At 37.6% G+C, this 19,382-nt stretch overlaps 1 protein-coding gene across 4 annotated transcripts in view; it reads right to left on the bottom strand.

The window, feature by feature from the left end:
* Positions 1-19,382, bottom strand: part of NFKB1 (nuclear factor kappa B subunit 1) — a 173,330-nt gene that overhangs the window by 104,559 nt on the left and 49,389 nt on the right. For 3 of the 4 annotated variants that reach the window (XM_036763810.1, XM_036763808.1, XM_036763811.1), the window contains 2 exons: positions 15,186-15,226; positions 894-992 (listed from right to left, as the gene is read on the bottom strand). In XM_036763810.1, coding sequence (XP_036619705.1) covers positions 894-992; positions 15,186-15,226 — 140 coding nt within the window. The remainder of the gene's footprint in view (positions 1-893; positions 993-15,185; positions 15,227-19,382) is intronic. The other variant, XM_036763809.1, reaches the window with a different exon arrangement.

The raw sequence follows: 19,382 nt of genomic DNA, 5'->3' as shown, positions 1-19,382 counted from the left end.
AATGCTACTAAGAGAGAAAAACAGCCAAACCAATTAACTAGACTAGAGACTTGTTCTTCACTTGAGATTTGTACTGAGGGCCTTCCCTTATGTAAGTATTTTTCCTAAAGTAAAAGTATTTTATGTTCTGGAAAGTCAGATGATAATCATAAGTACTGTTCTTAAATTGTGAAACAAATACCAAATTTTCAAAATGACTCCAACAATTTGGCATTATGCCCATTGACTCAAATTTATATCACCCAGATCAGAAAGAAAAGATACCCACAAAATGAGTAAAGTAAGATACTATTGTCTTATTGTGAAATAAGATACTCAAATTAACTTTTATGTAAATAAACAAGCTTAATACAATCAAAGAATATTAGGATATGTGGATGATAAGACTAAAATTCATGTGATATAAGCAGTTATTTATTTGGGGTATCCTTTTAAATTAATATTTGCATTTATCTCACTGAATCTCTATGGAGAAAGTGTAAAGGTTCAAGATTTTGCTCCATAAATCTGAAGGTACTGTTAACCTACGCAATTCAATAAAGTACATTTTTTGCACTAATTATACTATTTTTCAAGATAACTGAAAGCCACTGAAATTAAACGAAGTGAAAATGTGTTCATGACCAAAATAATGTAAATGATCTAAGAATCATATTTAATGGAAATACTAATAACATTTTTATATTCCATCACCCTCCTTTCACAGAATATAAGTCCTAGATGTCACCAACCATTTCTGTTTTAAGGAAAATTTTTATGTGGACAACTAAGATTAAGTATTGGCCTATTGGGTCTGAAGAAGACCTATCCTTGTCCCTGCTCACAGGTCATCAAATCTCCCAGAATTAACAACCACTAGACATAATCTGATAGAAAAAGAACCACAAACTTACTTTAACTTGTGGGTATGATTTCTTGTTCTTTTCACTAGAAGCACCAGGAAGTCCTCCATGGGATGGTCCTTCACACACATAACGGAAACGAAACCCCCTCTGCAAAGGTTAACATAAAACAAATTGGTGTAAAAAATGCTGACCTAAAGAACTACAATGGCAGGTGAAAAAAAAAAACACTTTAAGGTTCTTATAGCAATTGACTGCAAGTGGGAAGTTACAGGAAAATTTATAATCATGATTGCTTAACTTGGCTGTTGTCCTTTGTTCTTGAAGAGGACCAAAATGACATCACTATGCAAGAGTCAAGTTTCAGTGTGTCCAACTGTGGCTCATCAAACCAATATGGTCTCGGAATGCTCTAGCACCGGTCAGGCACAAATGGTCCATGCGAACATTTAGGCTGGATTCTCTAAATTTGCACATCTTGCATTTCCTTTGACCTGTTTCAATTCTGCTTGCTCATAGAGCACAGTATCTTCTTTGACGTGGGCATGCCATGCTGAACGGTCCTATGCCAGTGTTTTCCGTATCACACAATCAATTCCAAAGTTCTTAAGAGAGACCCTGACAGTGTCCTTGTCTAGCTTTTTCTGAACATCTGTGAGCACCTGCCCTGTGTGAGTTCTCCATTAAAAAAATCTTTCTGGCAAGCGTACGTTTTGCATTCAAACAACGTGGCCAACCCATTGGAGTTGTGCTCTCTGAAGTAGAGTTTGAATGCCTGGTAGATTAGTTGAGAAAGGACCTCAGGTGTCTATATCTTACCTGCCAGGTGATCTTCAGAATATTTCCAAGACAATTCAAATGGAAGCAATTCAGTTTCCTGGCTTGATACTGATATATTGTCTAGGTTTTGCTTAATTCACTTAATTCAGAGTGAACTGCCATCTTAATGGTAATACCACCTTAAGTAGATTTAAGGAAACAAAGAAAAATATAGTCTAGTACCATCAAGGAGAATTGACATCTAATATCATTTTATATGGAGGCAGCTAGGTGGCACAGTGGTTAGAGGGCTGGGCTTAGAGTCAGGAAGATCTGAGTTCAAATCCAGTCTCAGACACTGTGACCTTGGGCAAATCACGTAACCCCTGCTGCCTTAATCCACTGGAGAAGGAAATGGCAAACCACTCCAGTACCTTGTCAAGAAAACTCCAAGGATAATATGGTGCATGGGTCTATGAAAAGTCAGACATGATGTAACAAAAATAAATTAATTTATATCTTCTCTCTTCCATTTCCACAATTTTATGCACAGCGGATGGAAGACAAGACATGGAAGTCATTAAGACCCAAGTTCAAATTCTGCCTCAGAAACTTACTAGGATGTGTGACCTTGTGTAGCAAGCACCCTAGCATACCCAGGATGGCCTGCTAGCAAGGTTCTTTAATCTGCTTTTCTAGGAAAGACTGCTCAAAAAGGGGCTAACAATTCTACTTTTAATTACACTCACTAGTTCAGGGGAAGGGTCAGCACCTTGAACGTCAGAGAAAATACAAACAGAGAAATTAGCATAAAGATCAACAGACAGGGCTCTCAACTGCCCGATCAAAGCAATATTGCTATACACTTTACATACATCATTGGATCAAGAGAGCATTTACATATGAGCAGTCAAGGGGCGGGGGGGGGGGGTGTCCTGAACATATGGCTACTCAGAGTCTCAACCAGGAAATCAAAAGATCTTTCTCACAAGCGAACCCCCAAAGCAAAATACCAACTCAGAGTATAGATACACTTCTCAAAGCCAGAAGGCATCACAGCCCTTGTGACTCAGAGCCTAATTAGAAATTAGCAAAAAGTGTGAAAGCCTTCCTACAAGCAAGCCTCCCCCTAAGCAAGCTCCTCCTTAGGTAAGTCGTTCCCTGGGCTCTATGATTCAGGATGTATCACAGCTGGGCATATAAGCCTATTAATGGACGGGGAAGATCTTCCTATTCCATTAACATTACACCCTGTGTTATGTGACTTTTCTGTGCCTCAGTTTCCTCATCTGTAAAATAGGGATAGCATCTTATAATCACACCCACATCACAGGTTTATTTAAAGGATCAAATGTATAAATATTAACTGTTATCAAAGGTATAAACATTTTCCTTATGAATAAAAGTTCCTGATCCATTTTATTACTATTGCCTTCTCTCTGTTGATTTTCTCTTATTTATTCTGTGTAAATATCTAGTTTGGACACTTGCATGTGATCTCACCCATTAAACCATGAGAGCAAGGACTATAGTTTGCTTTTCTTTGTACTATCTGGCATATAGTGGGAGCTTAATAAATGCTCTTTGACCATTGTTTAGGGGTGTATATATCTTTTCCTCTGGTAGTTTTCTTCAAGTGTTTGAAAGGCTGTCATAGATTCTGCCTTACTTAAGAACTTTTACATCTTCTGGATTTGTACTCCTAACATTGTCCCAGAGCTTTGCATACAGTAAATGCTTAAAAAATGCTTTCCATCCATCCATCCATCCATTTCATGATGAATGAAAAGATGGCTTGGGGATAGGCTTGATGTAGACTCCTAATGGAATTCTTGAAGCAACCCCAAAACTTCCAAAAGGAAAACTGTTCTATTTCAACAGCAGGGAGAGTAGAAAGAATGCTGGATTTGTAATGCTGGGCTTGAATATCAATAGCAGATCCACTCTTTTTTATCAATGTAATCAGCATGGTAGTAAAGTGTGACAAGTGACCTGGAGGTCACTTAACTTCTCTGGACCTCAGCCAGCACATCTGTCAAATTAAGAGTTAGCCTAGATGATTTCTCAGGCCTCTTTCAAGTGTAAATTTATGATCATAATTAACATGACAAAGAAAAATTCAATGATATGAAAGGTCATTTTCCAACTCCTATGAAGAAGGTATTTAGCCTGTGCTGCTATACAAGCTTAAATTTTAAAAAGCACTTTGGGTTTTTGTTTGTTGCTGTTGAATCAGTTCAGTCATGTCCCACTCTTCAGACCCTATTTAGGATTTTCTTGGCAAAGATACTGGAGAGGTCTACCATTTCCTTTTCCTTCTCCAACTCATGTTACAGGATGAGGAAACTGAGGTAAACAGGGTTAAGTGACTTGTCCAGAGTCACACAGCTAGTAGGTGTCTAAGGCCAGATTTGAACTCAGGAAGATGAGTCTTCTTGACTCCAAGTCAGCACTCTATCCACTGGCCATCGTAAGTGCACTGTTTCCTCATCTGTAAAATGGGGGGATGAACTAGGTTTTTACTAATAGTCTAAATTCTATGATTCTAAAAAACCAATACACAAGTACTTATGTATTTATGTGTATGAGTATGAGAAGTTAAAAGAGAGTGACAGAGAATGAGAATGATTTAATACAGGGAGATATGGGGAGATAGAATAAATTAGATTCCCCACCACCACCACCAATCTCTATTCTTTCCAGCTGCCTTTTGTGTATTATCTTTCCCCATTAGATTTGTAAGCTCTTTGAGGGTAAGGGCTTTTGCCCTTTATTATTTTTATCTCCAGCTTAGCACAATGCATGGCACATAGTAGGTGGCAGGTAAGCACATAATAAATGTTTATTGAATCAAATTGAATTTTCCATCCCTTCAGCTGGGAGGCAGTCTTAATAGATCCAGGTGTGATAGAACTTGGAATTGCAAAAGAAGCAGCAAAGAAGAGCTGGAATTCCAGTTTTGCCACTTACTTGCCGTGAGATCCTGACCAAGGCTTCCCTAGGCCTCTGATTCCTCCTGCATAAATGGAAGGATTGGTCCAAATGGCTTCTAACTTTTCCAATTCTATACTGATGCTTTCCAAAATTTCACTAATGCAAGAATCTCCCCTGAATCTTTGATATCCCATCAATTTATAGACTCCTGGTAACAGAGCAATCATCATGTCATATAACAACCCAAGCTGGAAGAGCAGGTTGGGATCCGTTTGTGGAAGATTTTAATTTTAAGTAGAAGGGCTTATATTTCATCTTAGAATTAACAGGGAGTCATCAGAGTCTGAGGAGGGGAAAAAGAGATGTGGTCAGATCTGTGCAGAAGAACAATTACCTTTGCAACTATGTGGAGGATGGTTTTTAGTGAGGATAGATGAAAGAGGGAGAACAATTTCAGACGGCTATTGTAAGAGTTCGTACAAGAAATAGTAAGTATCTGAACTGGGATGTTGGCTGTATTAGTAGAGAGAAAGGGATAGATGCACAAGATCTTGTGTAAATGACAACATCTGACAGCATTACAAATACTTAAAGGAGAGTTGGAAGTCATTGGAACTAGCTAATGCCAAAGAACATAATAAAAAATGAAGTTGACTATATTTATGAATCTTAAAGTGTTATATAAATGTAGGTAAACAGACAGGAAATTAATCGTCTATGTTACAGTCAGTAGATCCTGTCTGGTTAGAGCAAAGTTCAAAACAAACACTAAATTGGAAAGAAGCATACAGATGAAAAAGATAGTAGTGCATTTGGTTACAACAGCTCCAACCTGACCTGTTTAAACTTTTTCCTAGAAAAGTTTAAGTACTGAGAAATGGCTGTCACAGTGAAGAGAACATAAGCAGACCCAGAAACCTCCTGAGCCAACAATCTTTTTGCTAAGTGGACAGTTATAGCAGCCAAAGGTAACTGCAATTTGGATTGTGAATTCATGTGTAAAAGATTACAAATTATAAAAGAACAATTGAGAAGAAAAGAAGCTTGAAGAAATTTGGCACAAGACTCAGTTAAGCTGGATCACCTTGAGGACATTTGTTAATCAAAACAGAATGACCCCAAACAGATGTGAAATGGAACAGAACTGCCAATCTGTTATGGTAATATATTTTCATTAGTAACAATAATAGATTCACATATATCAATTCCATGACCTCGATACTATAAAAGGAAACAGTGCTTAAGAAACTGAACCTGGCCAAATACATACAGAAGTAACTCCTACTAAAGGCAAAGCAAACATTTAATATGTTCAGGGATCAATATTTAGGGTATCTTTTAAAATATCAGAGGAGACTGCAAAATAATGAGATTAGAGATAGTTCACTATCCCCCGCACAAAAAAAAAGCAATTAAGAAGGCATTAATCTATAGTCTAATTTCTAATCTCTAAAAAAAATCTTTATGAGACACACACACACCACACACACACACACACACCACACTGAGTAGATCTTTGATGACATGAGATGGGAAAAGATTATTTTTGTAAAAGACGATGACCATCATTATGATCACAAAACTCACTGTGGTATGGAGACCCAAACTATACTTGAAAAAAATTATTGAGAAAGTGGCATCAATAAAAACTAATAAAAACAGCAATAAAACTTCCTTTTAAAAAAGAGTATTTGACTTAATGGGCTGCTAGGTGGCACTGCAGTGGATAGAGTGCCAGGCCTGGAGTCAGGAAGACTCATCTCCCTTAGTTCAAATCCGGCCTCAGACACATACTAGCTGTGTGACCCTGGGCAAGTCACTTAACCCTGTTTGCTTCAGTTCTTTGAGCTGGAGAAGAAATGGCAAACCACTCTAGTATCTTGCCAAAAAAAAAAAACCCAAATGGGGTCATGGAGAGTCAGACACAACTGAAAAATGACTGAATAATTAAAATCTGCCTCAATGAAACAAAGTACTGCTTTTGAAGAAAGGCTCCTGCTCAGTCAAGGTGCCTTATTACATTAAGCACATTGGATTAGTGCTTAAAGCACCTTATACAAAGATTCTGTAAAAGATGTGATCATGAGGTTAACTTTGTTCAATAATCAATTGAGTACCGATATCTGATGAGGTATAGAACAAGGAGAAATACACTTACCCAAGGTGAACATCTGTGTCATAGAAATATCCTGTGCAGGGACCTAACAAAAGAATTCCCTATTGATGCCAAGAGTCTTCAAAGCTTCTGTTCACAAGATGATGACTCATTGTTTTGAGTCTCACAAGACTATGGAGCCTTCTTGGACAAATCCCCAAAAGGGAGAAAAGTGATTAAAAAATGTATTGTCCATATTCTGATATGCAACTGGTAAGGCAGTCCAGTGAGTTACTCCATCTATTCATAATGCTATGTATCTTGGACAGATGCTTTCAGACAGACAATGAGTTGAGGACTGAATTGGACTGGGAGAAAAGATCTAAATATGTGCATTTGAAAAAACAAGCAATATTTTAAAATGATCCCATGGTGATCATTGCCATAAAATCCTATCTCTTCAAGTCTGATATTCCCTCAGTGAGACTATATCACAACACATGATCTTGGAAGAATCAAAATGTCAAGGTAACACAAAGAATAATGCAAAGATGCCTGGAATGTGTGAGTTGACCACAGCAATGTTATCCTACATTCTTTTTTTTTTTGTTTGTTTTTTTAACATGGATATTTATAATGGGTCAGCAAGATCACAGGCAAAGTCATCTTCAAGCATAGTACAACTGACCAACTGCTGCCTCTTAATCTGGAGTTTTGTTTTTTTTTTTCTTTGCACATAAACTGCAAATCTATTTATGTACAACTTGCTTTTCCCTTAAATAAATAATGGAGTCATCATATAACTTTCCCCCCCTCACCCTAGAGATGGTTATCATTAGACAATATGTATCTTATATATGTATACGTGTATTTATATACATATATACATAATATATAAACACTATACTATACATATTCTATTTATTTATCAGTTCTTCTCTGGATGCAGATAACATCTCCTTTATAGGCCCTTTGTAGTTAATTTGGGTATTGCAATAGTCAAAATAATTGATCCCTCAAAGTTGTTCTTACAAAAAATACTGCTGTTACTGTATACAGTGTTCTCTTGGTTTCTGCTTGCTTTGCTCTCCATTATTTCGTGCAAGTCTTTCCATGTTTTTCTAAGACTCATCAAGCTCATCATCTCTCATAGCACCAGTAGTATTCTGTCACAAATTGTTCAGCCATTCCCCAATTGACAGGCAACCTTGCAATTTTCCAGTTCTCTGCCACCACAAAGAGAGCTGCTATAAATATTTTAGAACACATAGGTTCCTAATCATCTTGGGCAGATAAACCTAATAGTGGCATGAGAAACTTGACCATTTATCAATTGGGGAATGACTTGTATTCTTATAAATTTGACAGAATTTTTTTACATATTTGAGATGAGACCTTTATCTGAGAAACTGTTTTCCCAATTTTCTGCTTTCCTTCTGATCTGGCTACATTGGTTTTATTTGTACAATTTTTTGTTAATTTAATGTAATCAAAATTATCCACTTGCACCTCACTCTGCTCTCTATCATTTATTCATAACTGTTCACCTATCCGTAAGTCTGATAAGGCGATGTGATGATTATACTTAGGAAATCCTAAAGTGATCTGACATTCCTGAGCCATCTCCAATTTGAAGGTTTCTTGCTGTGGGGTCATGTCTATCTTTACTATGAATTTCTAAAGTATGCTTTCCTAAAGTCCACGCGATATGTCTGACTCTACCAGAATTACTTTCCGTTACTCTTCGATGCTCCTCAGTCTAGGATGACATGAATGAATGAAAAAAGTATTTACTAAGCATTTGCTAGATCGCAAAGCACTATGCTAAAGCATTGAGAATATAATGAGAAAAGCAAGGCAGTCCCTGCTCTCAAGGAGTTCATATTCTAATACAAGAGGCAACACATATAGGTTTCAACTGCAAATCAGATGAAAATGTCTAGTGTTTCTGAGGGTAGGCAGGAAAGCAGATGGTGATGCATTTTCTTTCATGTCATTTTCATTTAAAAAATCATAACTGTTTCTGGTGTTTAAAGGCCAGCGGTGGTGAGAACTTTCTTTTCTGGGTCTTCAGTGGCTTGATGGTAGAGCTGAAGTACCTACTGATGAAGTTGCTGGGTCACATCTCACAAATGTTGCTCCTCTGGGACAATTCCTCGGTGACTGGGCTAGAAGAAGGGTTGGTGATTAGGGATGTGCTGCTATTCCCAGAGTTCCTGGGTTTAACCTGCTCATCCTTGGCAACTGATGTTGGTGGGGATATAGGACTTCTCCACAAGGATTACGCCTCTTGATATAGGTTGTGGGGGCCAGCCAGGAAGTAGGGCTAAGGGTCTGAGGGGTGCTGCTATTCCAGGATACCCAGATACAGAGTCCTGGGCTTTTTCCCCCTGAGTCTGAGAGGCTGGTAATGGCATCACTCATCTAGCACATGCTACCCTATGTCTTTCCCTCAGGGTGTCTTGCTCCTTCATCCTGGTTGGCTTGCCTGCTCCACTGGTGGTCTGAGTGTTGGTGTTGGTGGAGAGTATGAGCCCCTTCTCCACACAGGTTGCTCCTCTCAATGATAGCATCTTTCTCCCAAGATCTCCATGTTTTCCACAACACCAATCAGGTCTTCCTTTGTGGTCAGAATTGAATCCAGAGAATAAGTCTGCTACTTTCTGAGCATTGAAATTATTACTACAGAAAGTCAAGACTTCACCAAAGGTATTACTGTTACCGAAGTAACATATTTTTTTATTAAATGCCTAGGTAGCTTAATGTGAACCTCTTTCCACTCTCCCACACCACTTACCTTTACAATGTGCAGGTTTTATGACCTGTTTTAAGACTGGTATTGAGAAAGCATCCCCTTGCACTAAAGTTCTCCAGTGGTTAATCAACATGCAAGTTACCCTGGGTCTCCAAGGCCGTGCCACTGGAATACAAGCTGTGGCAAGACCTTCTACGCTGGATGAGATCCAAGTACAGCCCCAGGGACAGGCCTATGTCTGAAGGCCAACATAGCTATGTGTGAAGGGATTCTTCACCAGAAAGTTATCCCACGCCCCCTTTTTAAGCCAAACATAATTATGAATACAAAATTGTGAAAGCTTTCAATGTGAGCCACTGGAGGGAATGGTCACACAGAAAAAAATCCCTGGTTTTTTTTCATTAAAAAAAACCCAACACATTTTATTGGTATATTTTGTTCCTATATCACCTAAATTTTCCTCTGCATCATCTCCCTCCATACAACAAAGAATATTTTTAAGAAAAAAAAGTTGAATTGAATTGAATCAGCAAAACTGATCAATATACTTTTAAAACATGAAAATTTATGTAATGAAAATTCTTGATATTTTAAAAATATTTTAAAAAGCATTATCTATACCCTCCATCTGTCCAGGGTGGCTGTGCAATACTCCAATAACAACATGACTAGGAGCTGTCCTTTTAGGCACTCAAGTGCCCTACACTAACTTTCTACTCTACAGTTCATGGATTTCATAAAGCTTCACATCTTCTTAATTCACCTACCCCTTTTATTAGGTATGTATATTTTGACTCCTGCATAGATTTCCACTGCCACTGCCTTAGATATTAAATCTATGCCATGAAATTATGATCAGATTCTATCTCCTCATGTATCATATTTTATCTTTTAATCATATCTTATATGCAGAGATGACCCTGGGTTCTTGAAGACAATGCCAAGAAAAACAACAGTTCTGTCACGTTCTACCAAATGGAAAGGCTTCAAGTATGGACTTGGTTTGTCTGAGGATCAGCCCAGTTAAGTTCAAAGGTTTATTAGTAGGTTGGCTGCAGAATGAATGAGTTTTCAGGCATGTGGAAAGGTCTAGCAGCTAATAACTCTGACAAAGACTTGGAATCCAGTATCTATAGGAAGTGGATATGAATATATAAGAATTAGAGTCATTCCCAATAGCTAAATGACAAAGAGACATTAAACAGGTAGTTTTCAAGAAAAGATGTATCAATAACCATATGAGTGTATGCTACAAACCCACTAAGAGGAATGAAAATTAAATCATTTCTGAGATTGTATTTTTCACTCATCAGATGAACAAACATGAAAAAGATGGAAATGGGAAATGTTGGAGGACAGGTATATTAAGGCACTGTTCATGGAGCTGTGAACTATTCCAACAATCTGAAAAGCAATTAGGAACTACAACCAAAGTCACAAATAGCACATACTCTTTGACCAAAGAAGACCACTAACAGGCTTCAACACCAAGAGGGTCAGGGAAAAGAGAAAAGTCCCATATATTGTTTAAAAATATATAACAATAGGGGCAGCTAGGTGGCACAGTGAGTAGAGCACTGACCCTGGAGTCAGAAGGACCTGAGTTCAAATCTGGCTCCAGACACTTGACACACTAGCTGTGTGACCTTGGGCAAGTCACTTAACCCTGATTGCCCTGCCTTCCCCCTCCAAAAAATGTATAACAACACTTTTTATAGTAGCAAGGAACTGAAGGGAAAGACGGATAGTCATCGACTGGGGAATGGCTAAACAAACTGAAGCATGCAAATATCATGAAATCTTATTGAGCCTTAAGTAAGCAGAATTCACAGAAACGTGGGAAGATGAATACGAAGCAATACAGAACAAAATAAACAGTACTAGGCGAAGAATTTACACAATGACCATAATAATATAAAGGAAAACCACACTGAAAGCCTTCAGAATGCTGATCAACACGGTGACGAATGACTTCAAAAGATGGATGATGAAACATGATTTCTGTTTCTCAACAGAGAGGCAGTGGAATAAAGGTGTGGACCAAGACACACACTTTTGGACATGGTCAATAGGTTGATTTGTTTTGCTAGAGTGTATTTATTTGTTATGAGGTAGGACTTACGGGATGAGTGAGCGTCCTTAAAGAGTGACAATATTGTTTTTTAAAAAGCGAAATAATGATTTTTTTTTAAAATTTAGCCACAACAATTCTCAAAGACTGATGGAATGATTGAGAAAAATCATAGAAAATCCATAGAGAAATATCCTCTTCCACTCTAATTATAAAACTGGAAATAGTGAAAGTCTAAATCAGAGAAAGGTCATGATCTATATAGGTGAGGGGATAACTCACTGACAAAATTACATATCTTTAAAGTACTGGAGTGAATTAAAATTTCATATTCACTTCAATTTTAGTCATACCCAAGAATTATTTATTCCTGTTCAGGATCTTCTTTCTTATTATTTTCTACTGTGACTTATTAAGCACACCTCCATTATTTTTCCATCTTTCTTATAGTAATTGTGCTTCACATCCTTCATTTTCTGATGTTATATGTCCCCCTGTGGCAGGGATTTTTGTCTCCATACCACTTAAATCTTCAATAAAAGTCTTCTATATCAGGTTGGTGGATCTCCTGACAAATGTGTCTTTCCCTGCCTTCCTGAGATACTCTCCATTCCTTGATAAGAGATCACTGCAGAATTATAAGCTATAGTCCAGATAAACAATCTTGTTGCTGCTCACTCCATCTTCTTCCAAGATCATAACCTTTAAATGGAAGAGACTGAAAAAACTATTTGTGCTCCCCACTCTCTTTGGTTTCCTATTTAGGATTTCAGAGTTTCTAGAGATACACTAATCACTAAAGATGAGAACTGTTCCAAAACCACAACTGCTCCTTGTAGAAAAGTGTTTGTAACTTACTTTTTAAAAAAAAATCAAAAAGAAACCTATAAACCACAAAAGCAACAAGCAAGCTCTTACCATTCAGTCTCAAGAACTGGGTAGCCAAGAAGACAAAGATTCACATGCATACAAGTCAATTTAAACAATTTAAATTAATATTTAGTGATACTAGAAAAGCACCATAAATAATGCCAGACAGCAGAAATTAATATTCTCAGAATACGTGTTGTATATTGATGAAATGACACCCCATGAACATTTGAAAAAAAATCCAAGGTGAAGATGCCCAAGAATAAAGCAAAAAACTTTCTAGGCAACAATTCTTTATCATGGATCACTGTTTCTTTTAGATACTGGTTGGGGTGCAAGGGGGAAGAGAAGGTTCATTTATAAATGAATATGGTCCCAATTCAGTCATTTTTCAGTCATATCCAATTCTTTGTAACCTGATTTGAGATTTTCTTGGCAAAGTTATTGGAGTGGTTTGCCATTTCCTTCTCCAGCTCATTTGACAGAAGAGGAAACTGAGGCAAACAGGGTTAAGTGACTTGCCCAAGGTCACACAGCTAGTAAATGTCTGAGGCCATATTTGAACTCACAAAGATGAGTCTTCCTATTTCCAAGCCCAATGCTCTATCCCACATTAACAAAATTATTTTTCAATGAAAAATAAAGTCTCTTTTCTTTAAATCTTAATTGCAGCCTTAAGGACAAAGAGAAATCTAACAAATTGTCACCGTATCCTAAATTATCTGTAAAACAAGAGCCTAGGCCTGATGAGTCTTCCTGTTTCTAAGCCTAATGCTCTACCCCACATTAACAATATTATTTTTCAATAACAACTAAAGTTGGTTTTCTTTAAATCTTAATTGTAGTCTTAAGGACAAAGAGGAGCCTAACAAATTCTCACTGTATCCTAAGTTATCTGTAAAACAAGAGCTTAGGCCCGATGACCTCTGAGGGTCTTTTCAGCTTTGACACTCTACGATTCTGCTTCCTTCCAAAAACAAATGAGTCTCTAACTTCAATGTGACAAATCCTAGTGCTCCTCTATTTGTTCAAAGAAGGAAAAAAAACCCCAAAACTCATGATTTTGATGAAATTTTTGATACTGTTCCTCTGCAATGAAAAGTTTGGCAATCTACAGTGTTCACAGTAGTCATTCCATTAGCTTAAAATGAGTAATCAACCTCAAAGCCAAGGCAACGATCATCCTGTGGAGAGGTTTGGTTTGATACAACCTCCTTATACAGATGATTGTTACTTTCACTCAAGACAGGAATTAACAAATCACATCAACATGAGTAATGGACACGTCGTAGGCAGTTGTATATTCAAGAATTTCTGGTCTTCCATGAAAGGCACCAGAGGTCAAGATTCCACCAGAGGGAATGAATTGTTTTAGTAAAGTACAATAACCTTTTCTGGTAATGCACAAACATTCACATTTTCTGTATGCATTTTGAGAGACAGATTCTTTAACAGTTATTTTATTATGAATACATAAAAAGTATATATAATAAGTATTATTATAAATACATTATTAAACACATAGTTAAATATATTATTAAGCATATGAATACATAAAAGTATATATAACATTATAAACTACTATATATAAAACTCCTAACTTCATTTTAAAATGATTTTTTAACAAAAATCTCTTGCTTAACTTCATTTTTAAAAATACTTAAATTTATTTCAATGAACAAAAATCCATTTTCTGCTTAATTTCATTTGCAACAAAGTCTGGATTTCCTCAGCTTAATAGGCTAGGAGAACTACTTACATGTCAAGCCACTAGATAGATGTTTAAAGATTACCCAAAAGAAGCAGAGTCTTTGGGGAACTAATAACATGCTGTATGAGGTCACTGTGGCAAAGCATATGAGGGGCAGATAAAAAGAGAAAGAAAATAGAGTACGGAACACAACAGGATATCTAGCATACCCCTAGAAAGGTGGTTAAAGGTTTTTTACTACTCTCAACTTAATCAAGGATTTTCTTTCTTTTCTTTCTTTTTTTTTAATAGCATTCTATTTTCCCCCAGTTATATCTGAAGAAAATTGATTTTTACAAGATTTTAAGTTCCAAATATTCTCCCTCTCTCCCCTCCCCTCTTCTGAAAATGGTAGGCAGTTTGATATAGCTTATATTTACATCAAGTATTTCATTTAATTTTCAGTCTTGTGAAGATGGTCTATGTAGTCAAGTATCATGTAATTAAACACGGTAGAATTGTGACCTGGTGCCATTGAGGCATCAGGGGTTCAATGAAAAGAAAGTAGGTACGTTTCGGCATAGAAGGGATGGATTAGAGATACAAAATGTGATATGTATTTTGAGATATGGCCAATATATTAATTTATCCTCCTCAATTATACATTTTTGTTTCAAAGGAGGTCCTCCACTAGGGAGGAATAAGTTAGGGAGTCATGATAGAAATGCAAAAAAATAAAAAGAGCGTCAATAAAACTTTTTTTAAATACCAAAAAAGTACAGAAAGGGACACAATAGGGCAATTTATTAGTATACTATTTGATATATTTTAAAAGGCATTTTAATGAAAATTTAGTTTTTTATATAATCCTCTATTTTATTCTTCTTTGTATATTGAAATGTGATAGCTGGTGATCATTAAATTCTTACTTTAAAAATATTTTTTTAAAAAAAAATTATTTCCAGAATGAAATTTTCTCAAGCACTTTAAACTTTAGCATTCTATTTCTTTTATTCAAGAGAATGCTTCTGTTGAGGAAAGGGATCACTGGAATGCAAAAAAATAAGCATCAATAAAACATTTTTAAAAATTTTATATTACAGTTACTGATCCACCATTCTGTTTCTATTAAGCATTAAAAGTTCCCAACCCACCTTTTATCTTCTTACCTGTTTAGGTTGTTCTAATATTTGAAGGTATGGGCCATCTGCTAAAAAAAACAAAAACAAAAAACAGAAACCAAAAGAAAAAGGTAACTGTGAGGTTTCTCAAATACAGCATAAAACATAAAACAAGTGAAAAAAAGAAACATATTACTAAAAGAGGCTTTGTGTCTATATTCTCTACTTCATTCTACTATTTGGGTCATTAATCTGAGAATGGAATTTTGCCCCCAGAGACACCCCAGCCTTTGATAGGACAACTTTGGAATCATCTTTTTCAATTCTAGTCCTCTGCTACACTCCTAGGAAATTTTACAGCCATGCCATCCAAGAGATCCAGAGTGAACTGGGTTTAAGGTTAGGTCTTTGAGAAAGAAATTTAGCCAGTAAACCCTAAGTTAACTAGGTGGTTTTTGGCCATCAAAAGTTACCCTCCTTTGGGCAGAATATCCACAGAGAAGGGGAAAGGAGGGGAGAAGAAGGGAGGGGAGGGAAGAGGAGGGGAAAGGAAGGGAAACTCTGATCTCATGGATTGGACAACAATAGGTCCCTGCCCAAGTACCACTTACTGGCTATTTTTTGGCCTGCCTGGCTCAGAATGAATGTAAATAGTAGCTGTTTTTCTTTTGGCCAGCAATCCTGAGGGGCTTCCCCTCCCAGTTTGATTTTTTTTTCTTTGGATTAAAGGGGCCATCCCTTGACTCACTACTTAAAGAGGCCTATTCACTGAATGGATGTTGCCTCACTCAAAGTGAAAACCTGGAAAGACCTTAGCTTAAAAGGGCCAAGGTCTCCCACTGCATACTAGGCCATCTCTAGTCATCCTGATCTATATCTGGCCACTGGACCCAGATGGCTCTGGAGGAGAAAGGGAAGCTGGTGACCTTGCACAGCCCTCCCTCACTCAAATCAAAGTCAACTGCAATCACGGCATCATTTCCCTGATGTCATGGTCCTCTTTGAGAATGAAGGGCAAACCACAACCACACAACAGTCATGCCATCTAGCTGGCACTCTTCCCCTATTTGTAACTCCCCTTTCCATAAGCTCCTTGAGGGTAAGGACTGTCTTGCTTGTTCGTATCTATATTCCCAGTTCTTAGCATAGTGGCCTTGGGGCTGCAGGTTCCCTACCCCTGGCATGGTGTATATGGCACTTGGTAACCATTGAATAAATACTCTATTTATCATTCTATCCATCAATCCAGCCAGCCAGCCAGCCATTTAAACCCAAAATCCCTTGATAATATAAATTAGCCTCTTTTTATATATTTAATATCTGCTGATTTCAGTGACTGCTCTTCACTAAATAAGAGAACCCCCAGGAATCCTGGGTCCACATGATGAATTTACAAGGCAGGGGTTGTCTTTGTGTTTTTTATCTAGCATGAACCTTGCATGGTTACCCTTTCCCAGGTAAATAATTGAACAATCAATAAATTCTCCTAAGGAGAAACAAAGAAAATGTCACATTAGATTGCATGAGGGAAGAGCTTGTAATTCTGCTTGTGTTACCTATTACAAGTTCCTCATGGAAAATCACTGTCTCCCTTACATTCCAGAATTCAATGGAGTTTGTTTACTGATAATAGTAAAATAAAGATAGAAGTCAAACAAGGATAATAATTAGTTTTTGTAAAACCTTATCCGGTAGTGTGTGTGTGTGTGTGTGTGTGTGTGTGTGTGTGCACAGGATGCCCCAAAAGCTTTGGCAACAGTTAAACCATTAAAGCTCACAACCGCACTAAGATTTTTGGGACATGTATGTAAGATCGCTTAGTATCCAGTTCTAGTATAATTCTTCCACAATTCAGAATTCAATATAAAATCAGACTCAGTTCATATACTGCTTGGTTTTGCTGAGTTGCTTTCCCTTTTTATTTTTTAATTCTTTCATACCAGGATTGGCTCACTTACTAGGAAAGGGGGTAGAGATATATTTGGAAATAAAGACACCATAAAGACAAAAGAGCCATAAATTCTTTTTAAAGAAATTCTCTGTAAGTCTATTAGAGCAGGGCTGGGAGCTAGTAATACTGTAAGGCTTTTGCTGGAAATAAATGTGATCTCACTTTTTTATAAGAGTGAGCATGGACCCTGAAAGCCTTTGTAATTAGTAAGCTTTCTTCAAAGTATAACAAGCATCAAGATGATAACCCATTTCATTTTCATAGACATTTTAAATTTTTTTCACAATACTTTAGCCCAAGGGGTGGGGAACCTCTGTTTTCTCCCTTTTCCTTTGCCAATGATGACGGAGGGAGATACAACAATCCCATCATTCTACTCACAGGACAATTTGGTAAAGGCGAGGAAAGGATATTTGGTGGTGTAAGGCTGTAGTGAATATTACCTTTAAAGCAGAGACTCTTAACCTTCTTGTATGTCATGGACCCCCTTGGGAGTCTGGGGAGTCTATGGACCGCTTCTCCATATGATTTTTTTTAGTGCATAATTTAAGGAAATGTCAAATTTCAATTAAAGATGAATGAAAATAAAGATGTTAATTTTTTTTCATCCAAATTCATGGGCCTCCTGAACTCTCCCCTGGATGCCTGGGAAGGGTGAGATTGTCTGTGGACCTCAGGTTAAGAAATGCTTCTTTACCATGGCTATACATGTTTGTTATAGGGTTTGTTTTTCTTGACTTCTCATTGGATGGGGGAGGGGAAAAGAAGGAGAAAATTTGGAACTAAAAAAAGAAGAGTAAGAAAGTCTCTGTGCTTAAAAAAAAATAGAGCCCCTCCTGTAGATGGTTCATAGTATGCAATAAGAAGGAGCAGCTAGGTGGCACAGTGGATAGTGCTGGGCCTACAGTCAGAAAGACTCATCTTCCTGAGTTCAAATCTGGCCTCCGACACTAGCTGTATGACCTTGGGTAAGTCACTTCATAATGTTTGCCTCAGTTTCCTCATCTATAAAATGAACTGGAGAAGGAAATGGCAAACCTTTGCCAAGAAAACCCCAAATGGGGCCACAAAGACTTGGACATGACTGAAAAAAATGACTGAACAACACATAACAACAAAGAACCTACAATACTTCTATAGACAGTTTCGGGGCTCATAGCTGGGCTTGTCCTTCTGAAGCTTCTCTCAGATACCTGCCCTCACCACAAGGACAAGTAAGGAGGCCATTGTAGCCTCTCAAACATATGAGCTCTTACAGGATCAAAGGGCAAGTGAGTCTTCTTCCTATGCCCTTCCAACTGTGAATCTCTCCAAGATGAAGAGTTCAAATCTTGGATCCAACTCCCCTTACCCCCACCTCTATCTATTTTCCTTTCTGGAAATATGACTCTTCTTCCCAGCTGGTCTCTGAGAAGAGGGAAGGGACAGGGAAAACAAAATGGCAGAATATGTACTTGGTACCCTCCCATCTTAATTTCCTCCACTGCTTACTTGGCTGATTATTACTCAAATTTTCATTGTCCTCAAGCTGCCTGCTTCTACCTACCTTTGGCAGGTTCCTAACACCTCTGGAGTAGTAGTTGTTGCAAAATATATTCACATTCTCTCTCTATCTCTCTTATTTCTATTTCTCCTTTTCTATCTCTCTTATATCTGTGACTCTCTCATCTCTCTCCCTCTCTCTCTCTCTCTGTCTCTCTCTCCCCGCGCACACACACACACCTCCCCATGTCTCTGCACGTCTCTCTGATCTCTCCATCTCTGTCTCCTTCTCCTTTTCTTTCTTTAACTAAAATCCTTCAATACTTCAGTGTGACTGAACTCAGGTGTGAAAGAGAAAAGCAATTTGAATTCACATGAAGGCAAGATAATATCCCTTCTTCTCTACCCCCAGATCCCATTCCAGGAGTGTTTGCATTTCAAAAGAGGATATTTATGCAACAAAAATGAATAACTACTTGCAAACATTTCAGGAGGTATCTAGGAAATCTTTGGAGAAGAAGAGCTACTTTCTCCCAATCCCTGAAGTCACAATATGTGTAGGTCAATGCCTCACTCCACCCCAGGACATGGTCCTCCAGCTCTATCCTATACCCAAAGGACAGAAAGCCTGCTGCTATCTCTTTTTGCTCCCAGGCCCATCAGCTTCATGCCCAGAACTTTGGCTGGCATGAAATGTCCAGCTTCTGGCCTTCCTGGGAAAAGGAAGAGATCTAGCCATCCGAGGACTTTCTGGGACTCATTTTAGTATTACTGATGAGGACCTAGGGTAGCTTCCTTCTAGCCAAGTGCAA

This window comes from Trichosurus vulpecula, chromosome 6 (genome assembly GCF_011100635.1).
Source record: "Trichosurus vulpecula isolate mTriVul1 chromosome 6, mTriVul1.pri, whole genome shotgun sequence".
NCBI classification, from domain to species: domain Eukaryota; kingdom Metazoa; phylum Chordata; class Mammalia; order Diprotodontia; family Phalangeridae; genus Trichosurus; species Trichosurus vulpecula.
The sequence above is the reverse complement of the archived record's forward strand: the minus strand, read 5'-3'. Positions and strand labels throughout refer to the sequence as shown.